At 47.2% G+C, this 24,435-nt stretch overlaps 9 protein-coding genes across 12 annotated transcripts in view; 5 read left to right on the top strand and 4 right to left on the bottom strand.

Moving 5' to 3' along the window:
• The first annotated feature begins 41 nt into the window (after positions 1–41).
• Positions 42–1,629, top strand: LOC131886910 (protein phosphatase 1K, mitochondrial-like). Its single transcript, XM_059235367.1, has one exon. The coding sequence runs from the start codon at positions 292–294 to the stop codon at positions 1,411–1,413; it is 1,122 nt and encodes a 373-aa protein (XP_059091350.1). The 5' UTR covers positions 42–291; the 3' UTR covers positions 1,414–1,629.
• On the bottom strand, positions 1,628–9,710 carry LOC131886907 (acyl-protein thioesterase 2-like). Of its 4 annotated transcripts, none has more exons than XM_059235362.1 (2): positions 9,523–9,710; positions 1,628–3,319 (listed from the first exon to the last, which is right to left on the bottom strand). In XM_059235362.1, the coding sequence occupies exon 2, from the start codon at positions 3,315–3,317 to the stop codon at positions 1,794–1,796; it is 1,524 nt and encodes a 507-aa protein (XP_059091345.1). In that variant the 5' UTR covers positions 3,318–3,319; positions 9,523–9,710; the 3' UTR covers positions 1,628–1,793. The 4 variants fall into 4 exon arrangements, with proteins under 4 accessions (XP_059091345.1, XP_059091348.1, XP_059091347.1 ...); XM_059235365.1 differs by lacking the exon at positions 1,628–3,319 and adding an exon at positions 3,471–4,289 and having other exon boundaries at positions 9,523–9,693; XM_059235364.1 differs by lacking the exon at positions 1,628–3,319 and adding an exon at positions 3,471–4,266 and having other exon boundaries at positions 9,523–9,693.
• On the bottom strand, positions 4,323–6,675 carry LOC131886905 (ankyrin repeat and SAM domain-containing protein 6-like). Its single transcript, XM_059235360.1, has 3 exons — positions 6,370–6,675; positions 6,086–6,297; positions 4,323–6,008 (listed from the first exon to the last, which is right to left on the bottom strand). Exons 1-3 carry the CDS (start codon positions 6,532–6,534, stop codon positions 4,352–4,354), a joined length of 2,034 nt encoding a protein of 677 aa, XP_059091343.1. The 5' UTR covers positions 6,535–6,675; the 3' UTR covers positions 4,323–4,351.
• On the bottom strand, positions 7,541–9,494 carry LOC131886909 (uncharacterized). The gene has a single exon (XM_059235366.1). The coding sequence runs from the start codon at positions 8,891–8,893 to the stop codon at positions 7,628–7,630; it is 1,266 nt and encodes a 421-aa protein (XP_059091349.1). The 5' UTR covers positions 8,894–9,494; the 3' UTR covers positions 7,541–7,627.
• Positions 9,711–10,333: 623 nt separating the features above from the next.
• LOC131886911 (ATP synthase subunit gamma, mitochondrial-like) lies at positions 10,334–13,694 on the top strand. The gene is made up of 5 exons (XM_059235369.1): positions 10,334–10,495; positions 10,600–11,001; positions 11,086–11,229; positions 11,318–11,538; positions 13,343–13,694. The coding sequence occupies exons 1-5, from the start codon at positions 10,458–10,460 to the stop codon at positions 13,441–13,443; spliced, it is 906 nt and encodes a 301-aa protein (XP_059091352.1). The 5' UTR covers positions 10,334–10,457; the 3' UTR covers positions 13,444–13,694.
• Positions 13,695–13,808: 114 nt separating this feature from the next.
• Positions 13,809–15,709, top strand: LOC131886906 (ammonium transporter Rh type B-like). Its single transcript, XM_059235361.1, has 2 exons — positions 13,809–14,126; positions 14,196–15,709. Exons 1-2 carry the CDS (start codon positions 13,809–13,811, stop codon positions 15,537–15,539), a joined length of 1,662 nt encoding a protein of 553 aa, XP_059091344.1. The 3' UTR covers positions 15,540–15,709.
• Positions 15,710–15,845: 136 nt separating this feature from the next.
• Positions 15,846–24,435, bottom strand: part of LOC131886912 (RRP15-like protein) — a 9,596-nt gene continuing 1,006 nt past the window's right edge. The window contains exon 2 of the mRNA XM_059235370.1: positions 15,846–16,745. Within this exon, the coding sequence (XP_059091353.1) occupies positions 15,881–16,717 (837 nt within the window). The 5' untranslated portion in view covers positions 16,718–16,745 and the 3' untranslated portion in view covers positions 15,846–15,880. The remainder of the gene's footprint in view (positions 16,746–24,435) is intronic.
• LOC131886904 (P protein-like) lies at positions 16,741–19,439 on the top strand. Its single transcript, XM_059235359.1, has one exon. It carries the CDS (start codon positions 16,856–16,858, stop codon positions 19,052–19,054), a length of 2,199 nt encoding a protein of 732 aa, XP_059091342.1. The 5' UTR covers positions 16,741–16,855; the 3' UTR covers positions 19,055–19,439.
• Positions 20,614–24,205, top strand: LOC131886903 (ubiquitin carboxyl-terminal hydrolase 31-like). The gene has a single exon (XM_059235358.1). It carries the CDS (start codon positions 20,921–20,923, stop codon positions 23,912–23,914), a length of 2,994 nt encoding a protein of 997 aa, XP_059091341.1. The 5' UTR covers positions 20,614–20,920; the 3' UTR covers positions 23,915–24,205.

Genomic DNA, 24,435 nt, shown 5'->3' with positions numbered 1-24,435 from the left:
CACACTTATATAATCACGGAACTGAAAGAGGAAAGTCATCGAAATCAGTCTCTGTGGGGTCTGTTTCTCCATGTCGTCAGGATCGGCCGAGTGTGTGAGTATATCATCCTGCGTAGTAAATCGTAGGCCCACAACATGTGCTTTCCTCGCCATGGCCGCTGGAACACGGTGCGGTAACCAGTCATCATATCATTCACCTGCGTTTCTCTGTTACCACGAGACCACTGCTTGAATGACGACATCCGAATTGACGTACAAAGAATAATCTGGTCTGGAAGCGCGCTCACTATCATGGCTCTCCGACATTTACTCCGAAACACTTCGTCTCGTCAAGGATTATCAGATCTCCGAAATGTGCCCGAACCGTGGTCCGTACTCGTCCGGAGAGATGTGAGTAGCTCGGGGCAATCTCGAGATCGTAACGGTGGAAACAGATCGGACAAGACCAAGGAATTGGATAGCTTGGGCACTTGGAACACGCGATTAGACTTGCCGTTCATGGAGGAGTCGAGTGTGCGAAGGGGCACCATCATTCCCGGGATTGACATCCAATCCGTGGGGGTGGCTTCGTCCAAGGGTCGAAGAATTTACCAGGAAGACCGACATACGGTGGTCGAGCCGCATCCTAATCATTTACTTTTAGCCGTTTGGGACGGTCATGGGGGTGATGAGTGTAGCGAGTTTTGCTCCAATCAAGTGGTGGGACATGTTATGCGGTATCTTGAGACGGCGCAAGAAAGTCAGCGGACGGACCTGTCCTTGGTGTTGCGGAACGTGGTCAGGGATCTTCAGACGTCTTTTGAGAAGCATTGGAGCATGAGAAATTCGGCCAAATCCCGCTCACCTGGGACCACGGCCACTATTGCGCTGATTCGGGATGGTTATGAACTAGTGGTGGCGCAAGTGGGCGACTCAAGAGCCATTTTGAATCGGGACGGCGAGGTTCGAACCTTGACCAAAGATCACTGTCCCTCCGACCCTCAGGAGAAAGCCAGGATTGAATTAGCGGGTGGGACTGTGTCGTACGATACGATTGGTCGGTATATGGTCAACCATCGATTGGCCATGTCCAGGTCTATTGGGGATTTGGATCTCAAACCGTTCGGGGTCACGGCCGAGCCGGATATCATTCGGATGAACTTCAAGCATCGGAAAGACATCTATCTGGTGCTAACGACCGATGGTGTCAATTTTGTCATGTCAGATGAAGAGGTAGTGGACTGTGTGAATCAAGGTGATAATCCACAGGAATCGGCCAAAAAGCTGGTAGATCAAGCCCTCCTCTATGCCAGTGAGGACAATATCACTGCGATCGTGGTCCCTTTGGGATCTTGGGGCAAGAATATCGCCGGAAAGACCTCGGTCTTCTACTCGCTTGGACGCTCCATGTCATTATCCTCCAGATTTAGCTAAAATGCTGCCTCCAACCACACGCCCTTCCACACGCCCTTCCACCTCTCCCACTTTGTCCTGATGGTGCTCAAAAGAAGAATTTTTATTGCAATCTAAGTTGCCCTCATTACAGTGCATTCCTTTCATGTTTCGCTCCTATTTCGTTTTAAAGTGCTCTATATTCGTGAAACATATTAATGCTGCAGTATTTTTGTGAATTCAAAGCTCCAACACAGACTTTTAGGGTTTCTTTGTATTCTGAACTATGTACATGAACAGCCCACTTTATTTTTTTCTGTTCTCTTCCAAGGAATCAGTCATGTCTCATTACTTCCTTCAATACTCTGAAACAAGGGTGAAGTAGTAATGCTAAAAAAGTGCATAAATACTGGCCGAGTTTGTTAATAACCAAATTTTCCTAGGATTTGACCAATGAAAGTTGGTGCCTCTTTCTTAGGCGTCTTCGGTTTCAAATAATCGTGATCTTTTTCAGTCAATTGGTCCGGATCCAATTGATGCAGAACTTCCGAAGCTGCCCGAAATCCTGATTGAGCAGCTCCACTCAGATAACCCGTCCAATCCGTGGCTGTTGCAGTTCCGGCAAAATGAATTCGTCCCTCTGAGTCACGAATTCCATTAAAATGGTGCATGAAACCTGGAGGTAAGTACTCCACAGGACCTCCTTCAATGGCATCTTCATCGGTCCAAGTTTTCTCAATGTATTTAATGGGGCTCCTGGCGTCCTCGCCAAAGTAGGAAACCATTTGTTTGAGAACAGCCTTTTTTCTAGTCTCCAGAGGCTGATCCATCCAATAATCACTGGTTTGTCCTCCAAGGAAACCTTTCAAGACAGCAACTCCTTTGGAAGTAGTGGCATCATACATGACACAAATAGGTTGCTCAATTTCTTCATGAGGCGAGAATGGTCCCCTGTAGCACACCACCTCACCCGAAAATCCCTTCCTGTTCCAAAAATCGGTAGGGTAGAAAAGGTATACCTTACTTAAATTACCCATTCTCATTTGCCTTGAAAGAACTTGCTTGGCCTGGGATAATTTTGGTAGTATTTCCATTTTGGTCATTTGCCCAAGAGGGAGGGTGCAAATCACGTGTTTACAAGTGTACTCCTCGCCATTTGCACATTTCACAGAGGTCTCGACGCCGCTTTGATCCACAAGAACAACTTTGCGGTTTAAAAGGAGTTGCTTCCTTCCAACTGATTCTAAAAGTTTGAGACAAATCTGTTGAGTTCCGCCCTTGACCTTGTATTGTTGAGCGGATTGGTTTTCAACCAGAAGTAACTTTTGAAGCCCTCCTGCTGAATTAGCATAAGTTAAAAGAAACAGCATAGACACTTGGGTTATATCGCACCCCATGACTGCCAGGATACCAGCATTGAATATCTGGTAGACACTCTGATGGGCTAAATGAGCGTGAAGGAAGCTAGCTGCAGTCATGGAATCGTAGTATTTGGCCAAACTTGGATGAGATGCGAAAGGATCATTCACGTCAAATTTCCTAGCCAGACTTTCCACTTTCGTGATGAACAATTGGAGTTGAATCAGAGCTATCCAGGATCCAAGACTAGGAATATCTGACTCGTAGGTTCGAATGGCTCCATCTCCGACTTGAAGAATCTTCGTTCCACTCACGTTTTGCGGATAATAGGAAATGTTGAAGTGGTGAAGAAGTTCCATGATGTCCTTTTGACTGTCACTAACCCAATGTCCTCCGAGGTCAAACCAATCTTTGACGCCATTTTGGCCCTCGGCTTCTATAGTTAATGTCCGACCACCCACTCGATCCTTGGCCTCCAAAATGATGACCGCCAGTTTGGGGCTTCTTTGCTTGAGCCGAAAGGCCGCCGAAAGCCCAGCTAGCCCTCCTCCAATCACAACCACATCGTACGCTTTATTTGGATCCATGTCTAAAGAAAAAGGATGCCCTCTCAACTAAATTGCTTTTGTCAAGATAAGACCAAGTCTAATCGTTGATCAACAATCTATATCAATAATCAAAAGCGAGCTTGACATTGAAGTTCACTTTTGTACGAATATCACAAGAGCGGGAATGCGAAGTAATCAACGAGCTAGATGTCTAATATCTTATTTTGATTCACAGTGAATAGGCTTGGCGAGGCGAGGTATAAAATAAAACAAAGTATACGTCTTCTGCATTCTGTACAATGCCCTAAATCTCGGGACATTTATCCATTAAAAAAGACTTGACAACTTGCAACTCCTCTTCAGTGCCCTCGTGACCCATGTGAGGATAGTTCTTGAACTTGATTTCGGTCATGAACTTTTCCAAAATATCATACGTCTGCTTCCCCCTGGAAAATGGCACTACCTCGTCCATTTCTCCATGAATTTGAAGCACTGGCGTGGAACAGGTTTTGGCACCACTCACAGGCGGAATATTACCCGGAATATAAGCCGAAAGGGCTAAGCACCCAGCCAAAGGCTTTTCGGCCTTCAACGTTGTGTACAAAGAGAGAGCTCCACCTTGCGAGAAGCCGCCAATAATGATCCTCTCCCGAGGGATGGCTTCATTAGTCTCGTGATCAATGAGACCCTCGAGATTGGTCGATGCCAAGGCCACCCCGTCCAAGTCTTCTCGTTTTCCAGGCTCGCTGGTGTCGAGGTCCAGGATGTCGTACCAAGCGGGCATGGGCATGCCTTGATTCAGAGTTACAGGTATGATTGGAGCCGTGGGGCAAATGACCTTCATGTAGGGAGGTCGTATGGTGTTCAAGGCTCCAGCCCAACCCACTCCTGTATCGCCAAGGCCGTGAAGAAAGATCAAGGTGGCGGTGTGACGAGTGGAAGCTTTGAGAACGACGGGAGGCACCATTCCAGCCATGGTGAAGAGACTCTGAAATTGGTAGTGACACACAACTGGAATGGGATCGAAATGGAATGGACTTTGGAATCAGAGAAAGCGTTATATTTCAACCTCATTAAGGACAGTCTTTGGCTTGCTTCAGTATATTTTTCCGATCGCGGGAGCGAGTTATTCCTAAATCTTTAAGGTCAGCCTCATCCATGATTTTCAAGGCAGCTAGATCGATCTCCTCCTTCTGGAACAACGAGAGCAAATGGGACAAGTGGCTTTGTTCCAATAGCTCCTCAAGAGAAGTGGGAGGACGTTTGGTCTTGGAATCGTGCCTCTGATGACTATGATGGTGGTGGTGGTGATGATGCTTTCTTGGAAGATCTTTTCTGTCATTAAGTGTCGGTTTGGGCACAAAATTTAGCGACCTGGATCTTTTATGAGATCTTTTGCTTTTCTTGCGGTCTTGGCCAGTTTCTCGTTTGGAAGAGGTGGAATGACGGAAATTCTTTTCTTGGACCTCGGAGTCGGACTTTGAGCTATTCAGTAGCTTCTCTGTCGTTGGTGCGGATTTTTGTTTAGATTTACTCGATTTGCTCGAGAAGCCATTGGGAATGAGGATATCGGAGACAGGGGAGTGTTTGTTCGTTGATGATTGCATGGTGTGAAATAATGGCGGTTCCAAAGGGGACACGCCATACGAGGAGAGATCAGTGGTGGCAGCCGAGAAGCCCAAGGTAAAAATGCTGCCATTGATGTCTACTCCGACGTCATTCTCCAAGGTCGCAAATTCTTCAATCCTCATATCATCAATGCCGTTGACGTGCCCGGGCTCACTTGGAATTATGTTTATACTGACTTTACTGCGCATGTCGGGTTTGAGCTTCCGCAACTGACCCGAAAGCCGTCCAAACCATCCCTTGAAACCTTTCCTTTGAGCTGATCTAATGCGTCCAAAATCAGCAACACTCACAGATCTCTCCAAGGCGTTCTTCTTGAAATCCAGCATCAATAATGGAGGAGCTTTGTCAATGGTTTTTCCGGCCAATAAACGTAGTAGTTGAGTATCCGTCTCCTCAACCAGCGAGGCCAAATCAAGAGCGGTGCAATTATTAAAGGCTGCCACACATGGATTGGCCCCGTTGTCCAACAAATACTTTGCAATGGCCTTGTGGCCGTAAAACGTGGCTTGCATGAGGGCTGTCCATCCATTAACCCTATCTTGAAGATCCAAACTGGCCTTCAGTGCCACTAAAGTCTTCACCACATCCAGATGGCCGGAAATGGACGCGATCATAAGGCCGGTAGCACCGACATTGTCAGTGCAGTTCACATCGATCAGCTTAGAATGGATCAACTCCGAGATGAAACTGACGTTATTTCCTCGAATGGCATCGAAGTATTCCTCCTGCACCCGTCCTTCACGGCTCTCGGTCTTGTTGCGAACCGTGGTTATTCCATCTAAGAATGCCTTGACTTCGTTTCGACCAAGAGTGACGCTGATATCCAGAGCTGTTTCGTCTACTCCATTCAACTTGTTGGGATCAGCACCATTTTCGATCAATAACTGAACCGTGGGTTTGCTCCCTGAGGACGCGGCCAACATCAGCGGTGTCCATAACGAGTCCGGATTGGTGATATTCACTAAGGCAGGCAACTTGGCGATGAAATTCCGAAGGACCGCGGTTCTGGCAAATAAGGCAGCCGTTGAAAATGGCAGGGGACAATTGGTGAACTGGGGCACATTCTCCTCATCTAAAGTTGCTCCCGCTTCGAGTAAGCACCTTGGGAACAGAACTCGTTTTTTTAAAGTATAGATTTGTCGGATACCCGCCTTCATTGCAACTGAATCCTATCTTACTTCACGGTAGATTGATGGCCTGAAGCAGTGGCAATATTCAACGGGGTAGCACCAAATTTATTTCGAGCACTGACATCGGCCCCATGGCGAATTAAGAGATGGCACATCTTGGTATGGCCGTGAAATGCTCCATGATGCAGAGGTGCCCATCCACTACTATTACTTGTATTGAGATTGGCTTTCTTCTTGATGAGCAGCTTTACTATGTCAATCTAAGTGCAAGAAAGTGCTATATGCTTCAACCTTGGGATGTCTTTTTATTCCGGATTCTTGATCTACACTACCTGATCATTGGCTGCAGCCACTTGTAACCCCGTTATGTCGTCATTGTCCCTGACATCCACGCTCAATTGGTGATTAAGAATGATTTGTTGCACCAAGGATGGATCTCCGATTTCGCAAGCCCGAAAGAGCTCGTGAACATGGAAATGATCATCCGCGATTGTCATTACGCTGCTTTATGAACACTCATTGTTATTGCGAATGGCCTTTCTCTATTTGTTCGAATGTTGACATGGCGACCACTGCTTAATAATATTTAGGGAAAGCCGAACGAGGATAAGTGGTGAACACGTAGTATCAAAAGCATCGACAGGGAAGAACCTCGGACTTTGGTCAAGATCCCACCAAATCATCCGGGTCTTGAGCCAACTCGACCAAGCGCGACAGAATGTCCGCTCGTTTCTTCTTCACTTGGTCAATATCGATGGGCTCAAGGCCGTGAGGTTCGCCAAACATGACAAAATGTCTCGTGGCATGCTCAGCATGGCAGAGCAGATGAATGCCACAATCGTAGCCGTTTGTTTGATTTGGCACGTCCACATCCGAGAACCGGAACTCTTGGCATTTGTTCTCCGGGAACTTTTTCTTGAGAAAATCGTGAAGCTTTCGCGCCAATTGACGAGCATCCAAGTCGTTGAAGCCTGGAGCTGAGTCCAGGTGGAAGAACTCCATGGCTTGACGACTGAAAATGAGCAACGACCAATGGGATCCACCCGGTTGGTTGGGATCATGAGCATTGTTGACGGCCATCAAGATGATCTCTTTATCCTCCAAGGATAGCGGCTCCAGGAACACGGGGATCTCAGCCGAGCTCACGAGCTTCAGAAATTGTGACACCTCGGGACTAATGAAGCAGATTTTCGTTGAACTATCGAATTTATGCTGGTGAAGGTATTCAAAGTAGAAGCTGATCACTCGGTCATTGAGCCAATGAGGCCCTTTTAGAAGGGTGATGTCCGACTTCCGAAGCAGAGCGTCGCCCAGACTCATGACCACTTTGTCCTCTGCAGATGAAGGCATCTTGAATCCTCTGGAAATCCTCTGGAAATGGGGAGAGGACGTTTGGTTTTTTTTGTCAAGATCAAAATTGCACCATAGGAATTGAAATGAAAGGGGTTGGCAGTCTTTGCTGTTTGAAGACTTTTAAGAGAGAAAGAAACAGAAAGTCTAATGTATGAGAATTAAATATTTATCACATCTCAAGCGAAGATATAATTTTTTTATAGAACTATTACTACTCTGGTGAATAACCGAGATGGACTAAAGTTCTTCGTGTTCTAGGTCTCCAATATCGCCCTTCTTCTTCTTGCGGTATCGCTCGTCCACCACTCCAGCTTTCTGCAGGACAGTGTCCACAGCCACGTAAAGACGGTCCTTGGCCTCACGGGGAACCACATAGGTCACGAATCGGGAAATCATCTCCTCGCGCTCGCTCTCCATGCTCACAAAGGCATCTTTGTACCAATCGATGGTGGTTTGGAAGGCATCCTCGGCAGGGGTCGGAACGAATCCCAGCTTCTTCTTGGCTTTGCTGATATCCACCGGACCGTTGAAAACGGAGGGATAGAGATGGAATGATTTGTCGCTAACATCGTTGTCCTGCTCAAGACCCTCCACTCCCATGAGTTCAGCCATCTTCTGAATGGTGGTCCATAGAGTGAACTCCTCTTCCAAGGCAATATTGTAGGAGTCATCCCAGACCTCGGGGCCCTTTTGAATGGCTAGCATGATCGAGTTGGCAGCATCTTTGACGTAGGTGAGCGATTCCGTCATGTTCACCACCTTTGGCGGGATGTAGATGGGGATCTCGATATCATGATAGAATTGAATCCATAATTGATAAAGCATCCAACGGTACGTGGTATCTCGGGGTCCAATCACATCGGCAAACCTCAAGGCCACCCAAGGGAAACCGCCATCTTCTCGTTGATACTTCAACGCCTCTTCACCCGCCAATTTAGCATGTCCGTACGGGTCTTCCTTTTGGAGTAATTCCCGTTTCTTGATATCAGCGGGTCGAACATCGTCCGTTTCCCGTGAAGGTCTCTGGCTCGTTTTGGGCTCGCAGACCTCATACACCGAGTCTGTGCTCACATAGACATACACGCCCACCTTGTCCTCCAGAGTAGCAATGGCATCGTGGATCCATTTGGCCTCGTAGCCGGAGAAATCCAGGACCACGTCGAACTTGTCCGTGGCATTGACCACCTCCATGAGTTCTTTGCAGTAGTGCAAGGTGTTGATATCGCAATCTTCTTCACCGGCACAAGGCGCATCCGTGCTTCGATCGCAAGTGATGGAGTTCACATAGGGCATCACTCGGACTCCGGCATCAAAGTGCCAATTGCCCCGGGACACGATGGTGATATCGTAGTCGCCCTCGGCGATCATCATGGTCATGACCTCGGATCCAATGTTGCCGTTGCCACCAAAGGAGAGCACCTTCTTCTTCTCTGCCAAGATGGGAATGGAACCCAGTGTCAAGAGGAAAAGGACGCCTACCACGCCTGTTTTGGAAGACATCATGCCTCCTGAAGAGTGGATGGGTGAATGAGCTATTCTGGCAGTTCAGCCAACTTAAGTCCAGAGGAAAAGGTGGAGGACGATGATGATGATGATGGTGATGATGAAGGCACTGCCACGCTCTCTGATTTCCAAAGTGAAAAGGCGCAATGGTAGTTGGATCGAGTCCATGTAGAGTGAAATCCTAGCTCAAGCACAAGGATGATCTTGGCATTTCGAGCAAAATCCCACCACGACTAGCACCACTGGTCACTAACGTCTAACACTACTTGAACTTCACTGTCTTACACACCATCCATCCTCAGGTAGCGATGCATGGTTTCCCCCTGCTCTATCCTATCCTTCCTCGTCATGGTGCCATCCACAGCAACGGGACTTTTCCCCCTCTGCATGATGAGGCTTTCAATTGGTGATGCCAGTGACACAATCCCTTTGTACATCCATGGTATCAAGAGCAGTGCCAAATTGCCAAATTTAAACCATGAGCTTCATCATGTCAATGGCCACAAATAAGCCTGAGCACTTAAATAAGTACTGGATTCGCCTCGGAAACAAGTTCTCGAGAACGAACTCGCTTTTTACATGGACATGTGGACATGGGCGACTGGAAATAACATTATTGATGATATTACCTGTTTGTCACAATCTCAAAGTCAACCTCGCCCAGACCTAAATGGCTCACTTGTGTTCCACAATCTGAAGATCTCGGCTCTCTTGCAACGGAACATGCTTGAAATCTGTAAACGTTAATCCAAAAATATGTTTCCACAACAATCGTGGCTGCTGTCGTGTTTAGTTTTTCCCTAACTTTTTGCAAATAAATCAAAACATGATGGCCTCTCAAAAACATGATTGGCACATTCCTAAAACTTGGATAGACATCCCCAAAGTAAGCCAATGCACTTTTTAACCCTTGAAATATCCATATGTAGATATCCAGGTGCTCAAAATAGGACATCACATTGGCAAGCTCAGGAGGCTTTAAATCTGCCTTGGCAATATTTATTTTTGCTTGGCAAAATTCTTAAAAAAGGCTAGTTAAAGTCTGTCATCTTGCGCTTCTACTTTTGTTTGTCCACAACGAGAGGCGAGAAGAATGAAAAGGACCAAACATTGCCAGTCAATAGTGGAAAATCAATCTCCGATTACCGTTCATGTGCTTGAAGCCCTTGAAGCGCTTGAAGGGCTTCTGGAGGTTGAGTGATCCTAGGCCACAAACTACCATGATGTCGGCCAAGGAAATTGATGACAGACCAATATCTTATTCTTTCTTTGGCCAGTAGCAATAATCTCAATATGAACCTAAACCTCATGATGCCGCCTATCCTGCTCCAAATTCGTCCATATATTATCGTCCACCATCATTCCCCATCTTGGCCCTTTCAGCCTGGACTTAGTCTAAGGCCAATGGCGATCCGATCCGACAGCTGCCGAAAGTTGTCGGTCGCCATTTGCCAACCTCAGATGATCCGTGATCCTCAGCTGACGCTCTACATTCACTTGGTCGAACAGTGAGAGCTTCTCATCGTCATCTCTTTCGAGGATTTTCAACTCTCCAGCCTCCAACATGTTGGGTCGATCCGTGAACACCGTGGCCACTCTGGGGTAAATCAGGATTCCACGGGATCGCTCGGGGGCACCTCTCATGGTGCTGGATGAGCCATCCCTCATCCATACTACAGACTGTATTTTGGGATATTTCGTTCCAGCTCTCAGCCATGCTTGGGCGTGTTCTACCAACAGAACCGTGGCATGGCCAACCTGAAGGCCATTGCCATTCGCTTGAAGTCGGTCAAGAACATCCAGAAGATCACGCAGTCCATGAAGATGGTGTCGGCGGCTAAATACGCTCGAGCTGAGCGCGACCTGAAGGCCGCTCGACCTTACGGATTGGGTGCTCAAACCTTTTACGAGAATGCGGAGGTCAAGGTCGATGAGGCCAGTCAAACCCCCAAAGAGCTGTTTGTGGCCATCACGTCGGATCGTGGTTTGTGTGGCGCCGTTCACAGCTCCATTTGCAAGTCCATCCGATCGGAGTTGTTGGCCAAGTCCGACTTGAGCAATGTGGGCATCATCTGTGTGGGCGATAAGTCCCGCGCCCAATTGGGACGGTAAGACCCATGATGATTCAAATCCGGCGAGGCCAGACATTTTTGGAGATTGGTGCCAGTGAGCGAATTTCGGTCTCGTTGCAGGTTGTTCTCCAAGCAAATCTTGGCGGTGGGTAACGATATCGGTCGTCTGCCCCCTCAATTCGGCGATGCGTCCCGCGTGGCCAACGCCATTCTCAACTCCGGATTTGAGTTCGACAAGGGCACCTTGTTCTACAATCAGTTCAAGTAAGTCGTTAGCCTGGCCTTTAGTATTTTGTTGTAGAATGCCCAAGGTTGGCCGGTTTTGAACGGATTCTGTGCCGTGTCATTGCAGGTCGGTGGTGTCTTATAAGACTAGCAAATTGGACATCTTCACCTTGGAGACGGTGAACAAGGCTGACAAGATCACCCTGTACGACTCTTTGGATGCGGATGTGCTCCAATCGTACCTAGAGTACTCCTTGGCCTCGATGATCTACTATTGCTTCAAGGAGGGAGCTTGCTCCGAGCAATCCTCTAGGATGACGGCCATGGACAACTCCAGCAAGAATGCCGGTAAGACGAGCAGGATTTTTTTCATTGGTTGGAGGCAGTAAACGAAAGAGCCTTAAACCCAATCCGGATTGTCATCTAGAGAAGAGAAACGATATTGTGATTGCTTGGTGCCTGTTTCAAAAATGATATGATCTAGAATCGTTCAACGAGATATTTGGGCATATTTTGAAATAGCCTTTCATCATCTTATGAAAGTGATGAGGCTTAGATGATGCTTTATTTAGGGTCTCGTTTAGAATTTTCAGAATAAGAAATAAAAAGACACAACGTAGTGTTGAAAATGTGGTCAATGCTATGAATAGAAATAAGAACCCTAGGTTCACCCCATAAACGAAATAGTTTGTTTTCATGGGGGACAAGTAAAAGCTGAAATAGACCATATCCGCAATTTTTTACTTTAAGTAATTTCCATTTTGGTTGTCCAAAATATAAGCCACTTAACTTTTTTCACCTCCAACACACTCTCCAACATATCTTTTGTTAAATCTTTTTTTTAAATGGTCCATATTTGAAGTAGAACGAGCTTCCCGGCAAATCGGCCTGTTCTCAGTCATAGAAACGATGAGCCACTTATCGAATTGTAAAGTGGTTCGTTTCAAAGTTATATTGTCAAGAGCTTAATGTAACTGACCAAAAGAAGGCCGAAAATTCGAAAGTTATTCCCTAAGATTAGTTTTTGGACTCAAACTGGGCCAAGTTCATCTATTCAACAAGATCTTGTGGTCGTATCAAGTGCTCATTTGGCATAAAGTGAACGGTTTAGGAGATAAACAATTTTGACGTCCGTTCGCAGTCCACATCTCTAAAATTCTTTGGCCTATTCACGGACTTCTAGAAATATGGACTGCAAACGAGCTGCCCGCCAAATCGGCCTGCTCTTGGTCATAGCCACTCTGAGCCACTTTTCGAATTAAAGTAATGAAATAAGAAACGTAGATCTCTTCAATTAACGGTAGGTCAATTTTATATCATTTACATGCAAAGTCGATCGCTTCAAAGTTATGTTGTCAAAAGCTTATGTGGCTGACCAAGAGCCGGCCGAAAATTAAAATTTTATGTAGTGTTTACTACATAACTTTGAACATGTCTCCTGAGCTCCCTAAACATAGGTTTGGGCTCAAACTTGGCTAAGTTCATCTATTCAACAAGATCTTGTTGTCATATCAAGTGCTTATTTGGAATAAGATGAGCGGTTTAGGAGATGGGATAGTTTTGCTTCCTTTTGCAGGCCATATCTCTAGAAGTCCGTGGCCTATTCCATCATATTTTGGTTGTAATATTCTGCTTGACATGTTACCGCTAGATGGCGCCCTACTGAGGCCAAACAGCCCTACTGAGGCCAAACATGACAAACTTAAAGCATACTGTATTGATATTTCGATCATTAGTCCACATCAATCATCTGATCTTAAGTCGATTGGACCCTGGCTATGATGTAATGGAGGTTTGGTGGTCTCGTAGTTAACCTGCTTAGTCATAAAATGAGGTCAAAAAAATATGCCCAAACCATAAGATTTTTTGGGGGAGCTTAGTAGCTTTACTAGGTATAAATATTATGAATAGTGTTCATTTTGCCATCTATAATTGACACCGATGTATAAGTAGGTAGTTGATTGCAAGATTGTGAGGCGATTGTTCAATAAATATACAACATCAATAGATGTTCTATTTCGTTTAGAGTCTGGTGCTCTTTAACCATCTTCACATATGAATACATTAAATCCATTTGCCAGGCAATGATACCTTGAATGAACTTTTAAGCTTCGACACTTCCGATCCTTCATCCTCCATCCTCCATTTTCAGGCGAGATGATTGACAAGTTGACCCTCACATACAATCGAACACGTCAAGCCGTTATTACTGGAGAGCTCATCGAAATTATCTCCGGTGCTGCCGCTCTTTAAGAACTAAATACTATTCCATTGATCGCAACCCCCGGAATAATGACCATCAGAAAAAGCAAATACACACACCAAACTAAATGTAACTTGGGTTGAAGAAGCAACATTTTCTCGCATTTTATGCAGACTCGCTCGTTCAGATTCACCTTGGAACCAGAGACCACCACAACAACTCCGACATAGAGTGCGAAAGTGACACTTTTGTCTTTGTACACATCTGATTCTCGCGATGAAAATAAATATTTTATGGACAATCTGTGTCAAATCAGAGACCTCCTCACCCCAACGGACCTTGATTGGGATCTTCTTATTGAGTCGGTCCTTTAAGAGTAGTCAAATCTCCGAGAGGTCAACTCGGTAAGCGAGATATGGTCACGATATTCGTTTCAATCGTTCGGTTGAATCGTGGAAGAATGAACGTGTCTTTCGCTATTTCCTCGCGTGAAGCCGAGTATTCTCAAAACTTATCCATGGAAGAGTTTCGAAGAAGGAACAAATTCAAGCAAGTCAAATTTGCCATCTATCTCATTGCCTTTGAGATGATCTTGCTTTGTGTCTTTCTTCGCTTGGCTCGATATTCGTTCACCGCCGATGCTTCCATGCCCGAAAATGGCGTATCTGTTGCTCTTGGGGGCGGAGGTGGGCGGGCAGAGGTTTCACAATTATTGAAGAACCTCACTTTCTTGGTAACTTGTTTTATGTCTTAGAGTTTGTCCCAAGAGTTCAGTTATGTCATGAAAAAGACCTTCTTTTAGGGCTTGGTTCAAATCCTATTCAAAGGGAACGCCTCATCATTGATGCAGATCAAAGCTCATTCCTGTGCCGGTCAAATCTTACACCTCCTGGTCATAGCATTGGGATTTCAATTGTCCTTAATCTGCAGAGGTCTTTTCTACATCCTTTACCAAGGGATGGAGGAGATTCCACTGGATGTGCATGACCTTTCTGAAGGGATGATGGCGGCCTTTGCCTTATCGCTCGCCTCTATGTTCGTCATTGGAAGGACGGCCGGAATCCACTTGATCTTTCTCATAAGTGTTTTCATTCCACTCTTCAATGTGTGCAAACTCACCAATGAAGAGATCTTCATGGTCACTGATCCTGGCAACGCCCTCACCGTTCACCTTTTTGCCGCCATATTTGGCTGGACCCTCCACATTGTCACCTTAAGGAACAAGTTCCAACCCGGTTCCGAACTCTGCGCCCACAAACTTGAAGAGAAGGATGTTTGGAGCACGTTTGGACCCATCACTTTGTTCATCACGTTTCCCATAATCAACGCCATCCAAGCCGAGAGCGACGCCGATATGGGTCGTGCCATAATCAATACCATCATGGCCCAAGTGGGATCCATGGTGTTCTCACTTGCCATCATGGTGGGCGTCACCCACATCAATGACCGAATGTATGACTACCATGTCCTTCAAGGCTCCTTTGTGAGTGGCGGTGTGGCAATTGCCTCATCTGCCACTTTGATGGTCCAACCTCATGGGGCTTTGATAATAGGACTGGTCACCGGCTTGATCTCTACAGTATTCTATCTAACCATTGAAGATCTGATACAAGCCCGATGGAGGTTACCTTGCACTAGTGGACTGTTCTCGTTTCATGGAATCCCTGCCTTTATAGGAGGCATCACGGCCGCCATTTTGGCAGCCATTTCGGAAGCAAGGCATGGGACCATATCCTACCACAACAGCCTGTATCCAATCTACCCTGCCCGTGTTCCGGATGTGGACTCTTGCAAGAACACAACTTGTTCGTACACGTTTGGTGAAATCATTAGCAACTACCCTTTCCTGGAGGAAAAGGCCCTGGGTCGCACCGCTGGAATGCAGGCCTTGTTTCAGTTGATTGGGGTACTCATGGCTTTGACTTTGGCCATAATGGGAGGGCTGACGGTGGGACTGATGAACAATTTGTCTTCGGATAAATGTGGAAATGAGTTTCCGAATACTGCTTGGAACGACGATTCGTTCCTTCTCAATCAACGCCAAAGAAGCTTTAGACGCCAGAGCTCGAGCAAACCACTCCGATCTGCGAGCAATTCAAGCGAGGAGCCTCTCGAGGAGCCTCTCGAGAGGCCTCAAGATAAATGACATGGACTTTTTGTGATGCAATACATATTTAAAGAAGTAGAACATACTTTACAGAAAACATATTGGCGATGTATAGAGAGCGGATGAATGAGTTTCGTAGAATAATTTGCCCTCACTGTAAAACTAATTTTTTAGCTCTCAACAATGAAATATAAACTCTGCTCGGTCTCTAATGCTATGTTTTGATTCCAACGATTTCCTTCAATAAACGGAAAGAAAGAAAAGATATCCTTATGATTTGGCAAATCGTTTTTCTAGATCACACAAATGTACCTCTGAAAGGCATGATTAATCAAGTCAACAACAATTGGAGAGCAAGGTTTTATGTATCAATTGCGAGCTTAACCGTCACTTTCAGAATCTTTATCCCAGTCCTTCATTTTTGCCCCCATCATGAAATCGTCTCGTAAAATTTTCCACGAGCTCTCTTCAACCTCTTCATTGCCTCTGGTGTCGTCCTTGATTTCGTCTTTGACCTCGGTCTTGGCCTTCTTGTTGGCGGATTCGGTGCCTTTGGCAGTTGCACGCTTTCGGTTACCCGAGAGCACCTCCAAGAAGCCCTCTTTGTCGATGTTCTTGAACACCTTTTCTCGTTTCGTCACCGAATTGCCAACGGCGTTCAATTGGCTCTTGATAGTCTTCTGTTGCTCTCGCACTGCGTTGAATAACTGCACAACCCCTTTGGTGGCCAATTTTGTGAGATGTCTTTCTCGAGGTCGATCGGTAACAGGGTTAGGCTTGGAGCGGCAAATGCTATCGATTTCGTTCTTTTTGGCGCGTTTCAGGGCCCCTTTTATAGCTTGAACAGACTCCGGAGCAGCATTCTTGTCTTTGAGAGCCTTGGACAAGAAAAGGGATCGATTATCGGTAGTGGTGATTTTCTTGCCAGTGTTCAACACTTTGGCCATGGCATCAGCCCATCCGGACATCCCGTTATCATCTCCATCATCTCGAGAATCATCATCATCGTCTTCTTGTTCATCATCCCCATCATCATCATCATCATCATCTTGATCATCGTCCGATGGATCGTCCGAGTCGTCCTCATGGACGGACTCTTCGCCCTCTTCATCTACTGATGCAATGCTCTCGTCATCATCGTCTGATTCCTCCTGGACGTTTTGTTGGGAGAGGGTCGGGAGGTTATCTCTGTGAACCTCACGAGTTTTGACGGCCATGCTTCGGCGATGATGATCACTTCCAAATCTAGAACAACAACAAAAAAGACCTCTAAAAGATAAGGAAAAGTAACGAGCTGGTGTGAACTAATCAATGATGAGCAGACTTTTAGTGACATTACATGGACTACATCCATCATGAGTGGACATATCTTTGAGAACGACTTGGATGGATCTTGGAACGCGGAACGGATCCCACTTCTCCAGCGAACAGAAAATGATGCTCGCTATCGCGGAGCCAAGCGCCAATTATCTACCCTCTCGCCATTGAACAACAACGTGTCTTTGACCTCGTCTCAAACCTCCATAGCGTCGAAATGGTCTTGGCAAAGGTCGCTCAAGGTTTCATTTTTAGCCTTTATCTGCCTTGTTCTCGTGGTGTGTCTGTTATTTTTGCCGGAAGAAAGTATCAACACGACCATCATCGACGTGACCCATGATGAACCCAAGAGAATCGATTTGGATCGGAGATACCACGAGAAAGGCTCGGTGAGCGAGAAGATCCTTCGAGTCACACTCAAGGGCTCGTTTGTCGCCGATGAATTGGTCCCATTGGTCAAGGACAAGGTTGTCATCATTGCCAAAAAGGATTATGCCAACTACTCGGACACCACAACGCAGACGTGGGAATTGGGATTGATGCCCGAAAAAGTATCCAATTACTTCTACCTCGCTCAAACCGTCGAGAGGCACATTTTCGATTTGGATGGATTTGACTTGGAGAGCGAGAATGTAAGTTTGTTCATATCGACCACCGCCGATCATTCCGTGGCCTTGGCCGTGACCATCGAGCTTCTGTCCACGTTGGTGGATTTGGGAGTGATGATGGGAGGGGTGGTTCTCGTGGTCATGTATGTATTCATAATTTTTGAATTGGTTCATCGAACCGTGGTGTCCATGTTGGCGGCGACGGCAGCCATCGCCATCTTGGCCTTGCTCAACGAAAGACCAACTCTCATGGAGATCATGAGCTGGATCGACATTGAAACACTGACTTTGCTCTTCAGCATGATGATCATCGTGGGAATCATTTCGGAAACGGGGGTTTTCAGTTACTTGGGCTATCTAGCCTACCGAATAACGAGAGGTCAAATTTGGCCGTTAATCATCATCCTATGTCTTCTCACAGCCTTGGTTTCGGCCGTTCTCGACAATGTGACTACTATTCTACTCATGACCCCGGTCATCATTCAGTTATGTGAAAGCATGAACATCGATCCCACCAAAGTATTAATAGCCAATGTGATCTTTTCCAATATTGGTGGAGCTTCTACAGCCATTGGGGATCCACCCAACGTGTTGATCGCTTCCAATCCGAGCATTCAAGAGAGGGGCGTAACCTTCCTGACCTTCACCGCTCACATGACGTTGTGCACCGTGGTCGTCTTCGTTCTCAGCCTGGGATTTCTCAGACTTTTATATGGGAAGATGGAGGCATCGAAGAATGAAAATCAGGACATAAAGGACTTGAAACACGAAATCAAGATTTGGAAGCGAACCGCTCAAGGCATGCCCAACTACACCCGAGAAGAGGCCCAAGTGAAAACCGCCATTGAGCTGAAGATCCAAGAGTTAAAAGAGCACCTCTTGGAACGCGAATCTCGAACCTCCCTTTTCAGTGCCTACATCACTTCCAGGGGTCTGGATGAGTTGCGCGAGAATTGTCGGATCACCGACAAGTGGCTCCTGGTCAAATCGAGCATCGTGATGATCCTCACCATCGGGCTGTTCTTTATGGAGAACTTTCCCCAGTTCAATCTCAGTCTCGGGTGGACGGCCTTTCTGGGCGCACTGACCCTACTGATCATTTCCGACAAGGCCGAGGTGGAATCGGTTTTTGCCCGCGTTGAATGGTCCACACTGATCTTCTTCGCCACCTTATTCGTGGTCATGGAAGCTCTGGACAAACTGGGATTACTGAGATGGATCGGTGGCCTAGTGGAACAAGTAATCACGATTGTGCCTCCTGAGCATCAACTCTTGGTGGCAATCACTATCATTCTGTGGGTCTCAGGCCTCGCAAGTGCCTTCATCGACAACATCCCCTTCACCACCATGATGATCCCGGTGATTACTCGGCTAGCCAATAGTTCCAACCTTGAACTCCCTATTCAGCCTTTAGTTTGGTCCCTCGCTTTGGGCGCTTGCTTGGGCGGAAACGGAACCCTGATCGGCGCTTCCGCTAACGTGGTCTGTGCCGGTGTGGCTGAACAGCATGGCTACAAATTCACTTTCATGGACTTTTTCAAGGTGGGATTTCCCATCATGTTGCTCAGTTTAGTGGTTGCTAATTTGTACTTGATCCTATGCCACGTTCTGTTCCAATGGAACGGCTAGCGAACTGAACTGGTCGTTTTTTGTACAGCATCGTGTTTGCCCTGGAAGGGTGTGTGCAATAAAGATTCACTCTGCATGCAGCAACATAAATCATGAGGCTCATTTCAATTTCGCATGCAAGAGCAATTCATTGGCATGGTGATGAACAACTAGGTCACGACCTCGCAAGCGGGTCTGTCTGTCTGTCTGTCTGTCTGTCTGTCCCTCTGGTCCCAAGCGAAACTGTCAATAAATGCGAAATGTAATTACATGGAGCCATAAAAGCCAAGGTCGAGGCAGCAAGCTTGGTGCCACTAAGTTGCCACCACCGTTCGAGAGTTTTCCCAAGCACGGAAATCAATTTTTACCGCAGGTTTGCATTACACTTGGTCATGAACAATTCTGATGAAATATAGCCCTGCCATTCTCTTTCCTAGTCTCATTAATAGAGGAAAAGCATTGGTGCTCTAATTTTTAGCTTCCATGAAGTTCTTGCGGTGCTATCGAACAAAAAGAACTGCTTTGCCAGCCATTGGCCAAAAAACTATTCCAAGAATGCGCTCATGCATGCATACAGTCCCTACGTTTCCTTCATTCCCTATGTACGTTTTGATGTGGGCATTAAGTGTGAGTCATAAAATTTTACACATGTCCCAGCCATGTTAACCGAGCGTCGAGACAGGCCCAAGGCCCACCGCAACTTCAGGCCGACCCTCAATCCTTCCTGGCGGCGTCATCCTCAATGTGGCCCAAAGAACCTTCCGGCTGATAAGGCAGACTTCGCACTCTTTAAAAATGCCTCATTTCCCCAAATGGCAACTTGTCTTAACATGGCTCATAGCTTCAAGAACCTTCGAGCAAAAAGTTGTTCAATTCAAAGTGGTCTTTTATATCATGGATAACAGGATTGAAGTCTTAGTACTGAACGTAATTCTCAGCCCCCAAATCTCGGCCCAAAACCCAGCCCTTCCTCGAGCAAGAGCCCAGCCGCCGCCAGACACACACACACATTCCTATCTGTCTCGAGCAGTGACTCCATATTTTGCCGCTTTTGCGTAGGAATTGCCTTTATCATTCAAGCTTGGCGCGGAAAAATTGAGACAGGCGTCAAGCGCTTATGTTTGACCATCTTCGCGCTTTCAACAACCCCTCTTGATATCTATAATCTAATGTATTAAGTCATTCTAAAAGATGGAAAAAGTGGCCCCTTCCTTCTTTGAAGGCTTTTCAGAGCGAGATATCATTTGCATTGGTAAACATGCTAGACAAACCACAAAATATTTCTGGAACGCACTGCAGTATAGAAACTCGATACTAGAGTAGAAGACTTACATGCCTTCAATAAAAAGGTGAAGTGTTGATAATGCCACAAACCAGTCCCAAAACAGGACTCAACACAGAGAACTAAAATCACCCATTTTGATTCAAATTTAAGGTTAAAATAGTGCCATGGTGATGCCATCAATCCCTAATACTAAGCTCACGCTTTGTCCGTCAATTTTCAGCTAATAAATGGCGCTTTTTTTCCTCCATTCATCTGGAAGCACTGGTCTTCAGATCATAGCCACCCACCCAGCTAAACACGCACAGACACGCACCTTTCGAAGAGGATCAAACCAGAAGCTGGCATCATCCCTGTGTGCCCTGAGTACAGTGAGTGACCCGCCCCTACTGGCCTGCCTTCCTTGGACTGGCAGCAGTCCGGTGGGTGCACACTCCCCACTTCACACTCCCCACTCACAACAGAAGGAGGAAGGATCAACGGAGACACGTTTTGAAGGGCGAGCCACAGTCCTAGGCATTGAATTGGACCATAATAATCACCATCACCGACTAAGAGAACCCCGATCATGAACATCTCGTGAGAGTGGGACTTGAATATTCATTATGGCCGAGAAGGATAAGTCGAGTAGCCTTCGATCGGTCAAATCCCTGTCAGACCCGGCTCTCAATGGGGTTGAGGCCACACCCATTTTGCCCAAGGACAGGCCGTCCTCGTCGGATCGGTTGAGCGCGTGTAAAGAGACTGAAGATGTGGGAGAGGGTCCGGATGAGAGCCCATCTCAAGACGATAGGGACCGGAGACGAGGCGGATCCAAGGCTCGTACCCTGCCCCATCGCTTGGTGGGACTACGGCCTTACCATTTGAAGCCGCATTTACCCAAGGGACATGGCTTGAAACGGTCCATCACGTTGCCCAAAAATCCGTTCGTGGTGAACAAGTCCAAGAAGTCCAAAGTCCGACTCACCGCGCCCATTGCCACTTCCGAGACTGAAGAGGACTCCAATGAGGAGTCCAGCGGGCGATCCAGGGACCAAAGCCCGCGAGCCCGGCCTAACTTTGCCCGTACTCAATCTGTGAGAAATTTCTTCAACCGTGTCGTGTCTCAGCTCCAGCAGATCCCGCCCAAGGGTCGCTCTTCCAAGGCCGAGGCTGAGATTGAGCGCATTGCGGAGATCAAACGGCGCTTCGATCAAGAGGGTAAAGTGCCGGGAGTGGTGGGGATCCGTAACCACGGGAACACGTGCTTCATCAATGCCATTCTCCAATGCTTGAGCTACACGGACATTCTGGCCGAATACTTCGTACTGGACCAATACAAGTCAGATCTGCGGCGGAAGCGCCGTATTCCCAACGTGACCTCGTTCAACAAGCAGCCCAATCGCGGGGAGATCACCGAACAACTGGCCACCTTGCTCAAGTCGTTGTGGTCGTTACAGTACGACCCCGAGATTTCAATCCGGTTCAAGTCTCTCGTGGACAAGCATGCCAGTCAGTACAAGGGAGGGAGCCAGCACGATGCCCAAGAGTTCCTGTTGTGGCTCTTGGATCAGGTTCATGAAGATCTCAACACGGCCACCAAGAGGAAGTACAAGACTTTCAAGAGCGTCAATGGCGAGCGCACGGACGAGGTGTTGGCCGCCGAGTCTCTGGCCAACTACATGCGATGCAACAACAGCTTCGTCATGGACGTGTTCCAGGCTCAGTTCCGCTCCTCTCTGACGTGTCCCACTTGTGAGAAACAAAGCAACACGTTCGATCCGTTCTTGTGCGTGTCCCTCCCCATTCCCCAGAAACAGTTGATACCTGTGTTTGTGATTGTACTCTACATCGACCAGTCCCCGAGACAGGTCAAACTAGGCCTAACGGTGGGGGTGGAGGAGACGATAGGCGACCTCCGCCAAATGTTGGCCAAGGACACCGGGATCGAGACGGGACAAATCTTGCTCACCGAGATCGACCAGCTCGGTTTCAAAAGAACGTTACGTGATCAGGAGTCGGTGACCGTGCTTCAAGATCCCAAGGCCGCCCCTTTGTATTGTCTGGAAGTGCCTCAGTTCAAGCTGGCCACAGAAGATGATGGGGCGTATGTGGTGCTGTCTTGGGTCAATGTTCTCAAAGAGGGGCCCATTGAAAAGCGGTTCGGCAGCCCCTACGCCATTCAAGTCACCCGTGAAGTCCTGTATTCAGATTTGCAAAAACTCCTCATGAAGGAGATGTCGCCGATTCTTCATGACGATATCCTCATCTCGGCCCAGAAGGTTCCCCTATTCAAAATCCGCGTGGTGGACGGCTTCGAAGAGAAGGCCTATTTGGACAGTCAAGTGGATTTGCCCATGTACACTGAAGCTGTGGAACAAGCCCTGAATTTGTGTGTGCTCGAGGAGGGCGGGAGTCCGGCTCATGTCAAGTTGATCCTGGAGTGGGACGCTCCGGCCAAGAGCCAAATCATCAACGACGACACCGATGTGATTGAAGAACACGCCAGTGTCAAAGAGGTGGAAAAGTCGCCCGAAGAGGCCTCGAGTGTATCCTTACAAGAATGCTTTAGTTTATACACTTCGGCCGAGAAATTGGGTCTCGGGGACGCGTGGTTGTGTCCAGCCTGCAATCGGAAGCAGGAGGTGGTCAAGCGCATGGGTCTATGGTCTGTGCCCGATGTGCTCGTGGTTCATTTGAAACGCTTTCGACAGAGCTCCTCCAGCACCAATAAGTTGACCACCATGGTCGAGTTTCCCTTTGAAGGCTTCGACATGAGTCCGAACGTGACGAAGAACCCAAGTCCGACCGGTGCCAACCAAGAGCGGCCTTCATCCTCGCCTCCTCCTCCTCCAACAGCACCGCCTAATTCCGAGACGGGTCCGAACACCATGAAGATGTTAACCGCACTTTCGCCATGGCGACACCCTAAACGCTTTCCCATTCATCGCAACAACGACGACTACATGTTCGATTTGTATGCCGTCTGCAACCACCACGGATCGGACCTCCAAGGAGGCCACTACACGGCCTATTGTCGCAATCCCACCGACGGCCAGTGGTATTGCTTCGATGACATGCACACCAAGCCTATTCTAGAAAAGGAGGTGGTCACGCAGGATGCCTACATCCTCTTCTACCAACGACAATCTCTAACCAATAACTCCTCATCCGCCTCGAGTAGTAGCTCCGGGTCCTCGACCCAAGATCATTGGGTGTTCCGCATGCCCGATTTCTCTTACAAGAAGAAAACCAACCCAACAGCTTCCAATCAAGCTAAACCTACCGCCTCCAACCCTGCGGCGCCGCTCAGCAATCGGTCGGCCCGCGCGAAAACCGCAGCCATTCGCAACTCCGACTCGAATTCCACGGCCCAAGTGGAGAAAGAGGCCTTCTCAACTTGTGACGAGGCACCTGCTTTCAAACGCACTGACGCCAAATACGCCACTATGCCCGCCAAGAGGACGTCAAAGATTGTGCATTGCGACCAAGATCATCACTCGGACGTGGAACAATCTGGCAGTCGAGATGAAGACTCGGATGACGAGATCACCATAACCCGTGATGTAGATGAAGAAGACGATGTGAGTCGACCCATTGATAAGAATGATGTGGACTGAACGATACGCGAACAAGAGTGCAATATATCACTGCCTATTAAGGATGAAAGCAAAAGCTAAGCTAGCTTATTCAAGGATTAAAAACCCGGGCCTACATGACACGATCTGAGACGGTGACACACCCAATTGCTGCTGTCACTGCGCTTCATTTTGCATCCAATCATGATCTACTTTCAGGAACTTGTCCATTATACTCGTCTCAAGAGGTGGATAAGACAAAGAGTATATATGTATCCATTGTGTTCAAGAACGTTCAAAAAGTGCCCGACAAATTGTCGACTCTTCATTCCATGCCTCTTTTCGCTACATTATTTCGCAAAGGGGTGTTACCTACACAAAATGGGAGCCCTACGTTTTTCATACAAGATTTCATACGAGCGTAATTCAACAAAGGAAATCTCTTTGAGTTATGGAGCTTCTCGTGGATCTATGATTTATTTCTCTACCGAAGAGGAAGGAAAAGAACGAACCTCAACGAGCTNCCTTGGATTTCTGGGTTGATGAATGACCAGGCTTGCCAA

This window comes from Tigriopus californicus, chromosome 9 (assembly GCF_007210705.1).
Source record: "Tigriopus californicus strain San Diego chromosome 9, Tcal_SD_v2.1, whole genome shotgun sequence".
NCBI classification, from domain to species: Eukaryota; Metazoa; Arthropoda; class Copepoda; order Harpacticoida; family Harpacticidae; genus Tigriopus; species Tigriopus californicus.
Note: the sequence above shows the minus strand (reverse complement) of the source record. Positions and strands in the feature narration are given on the sequence as shown.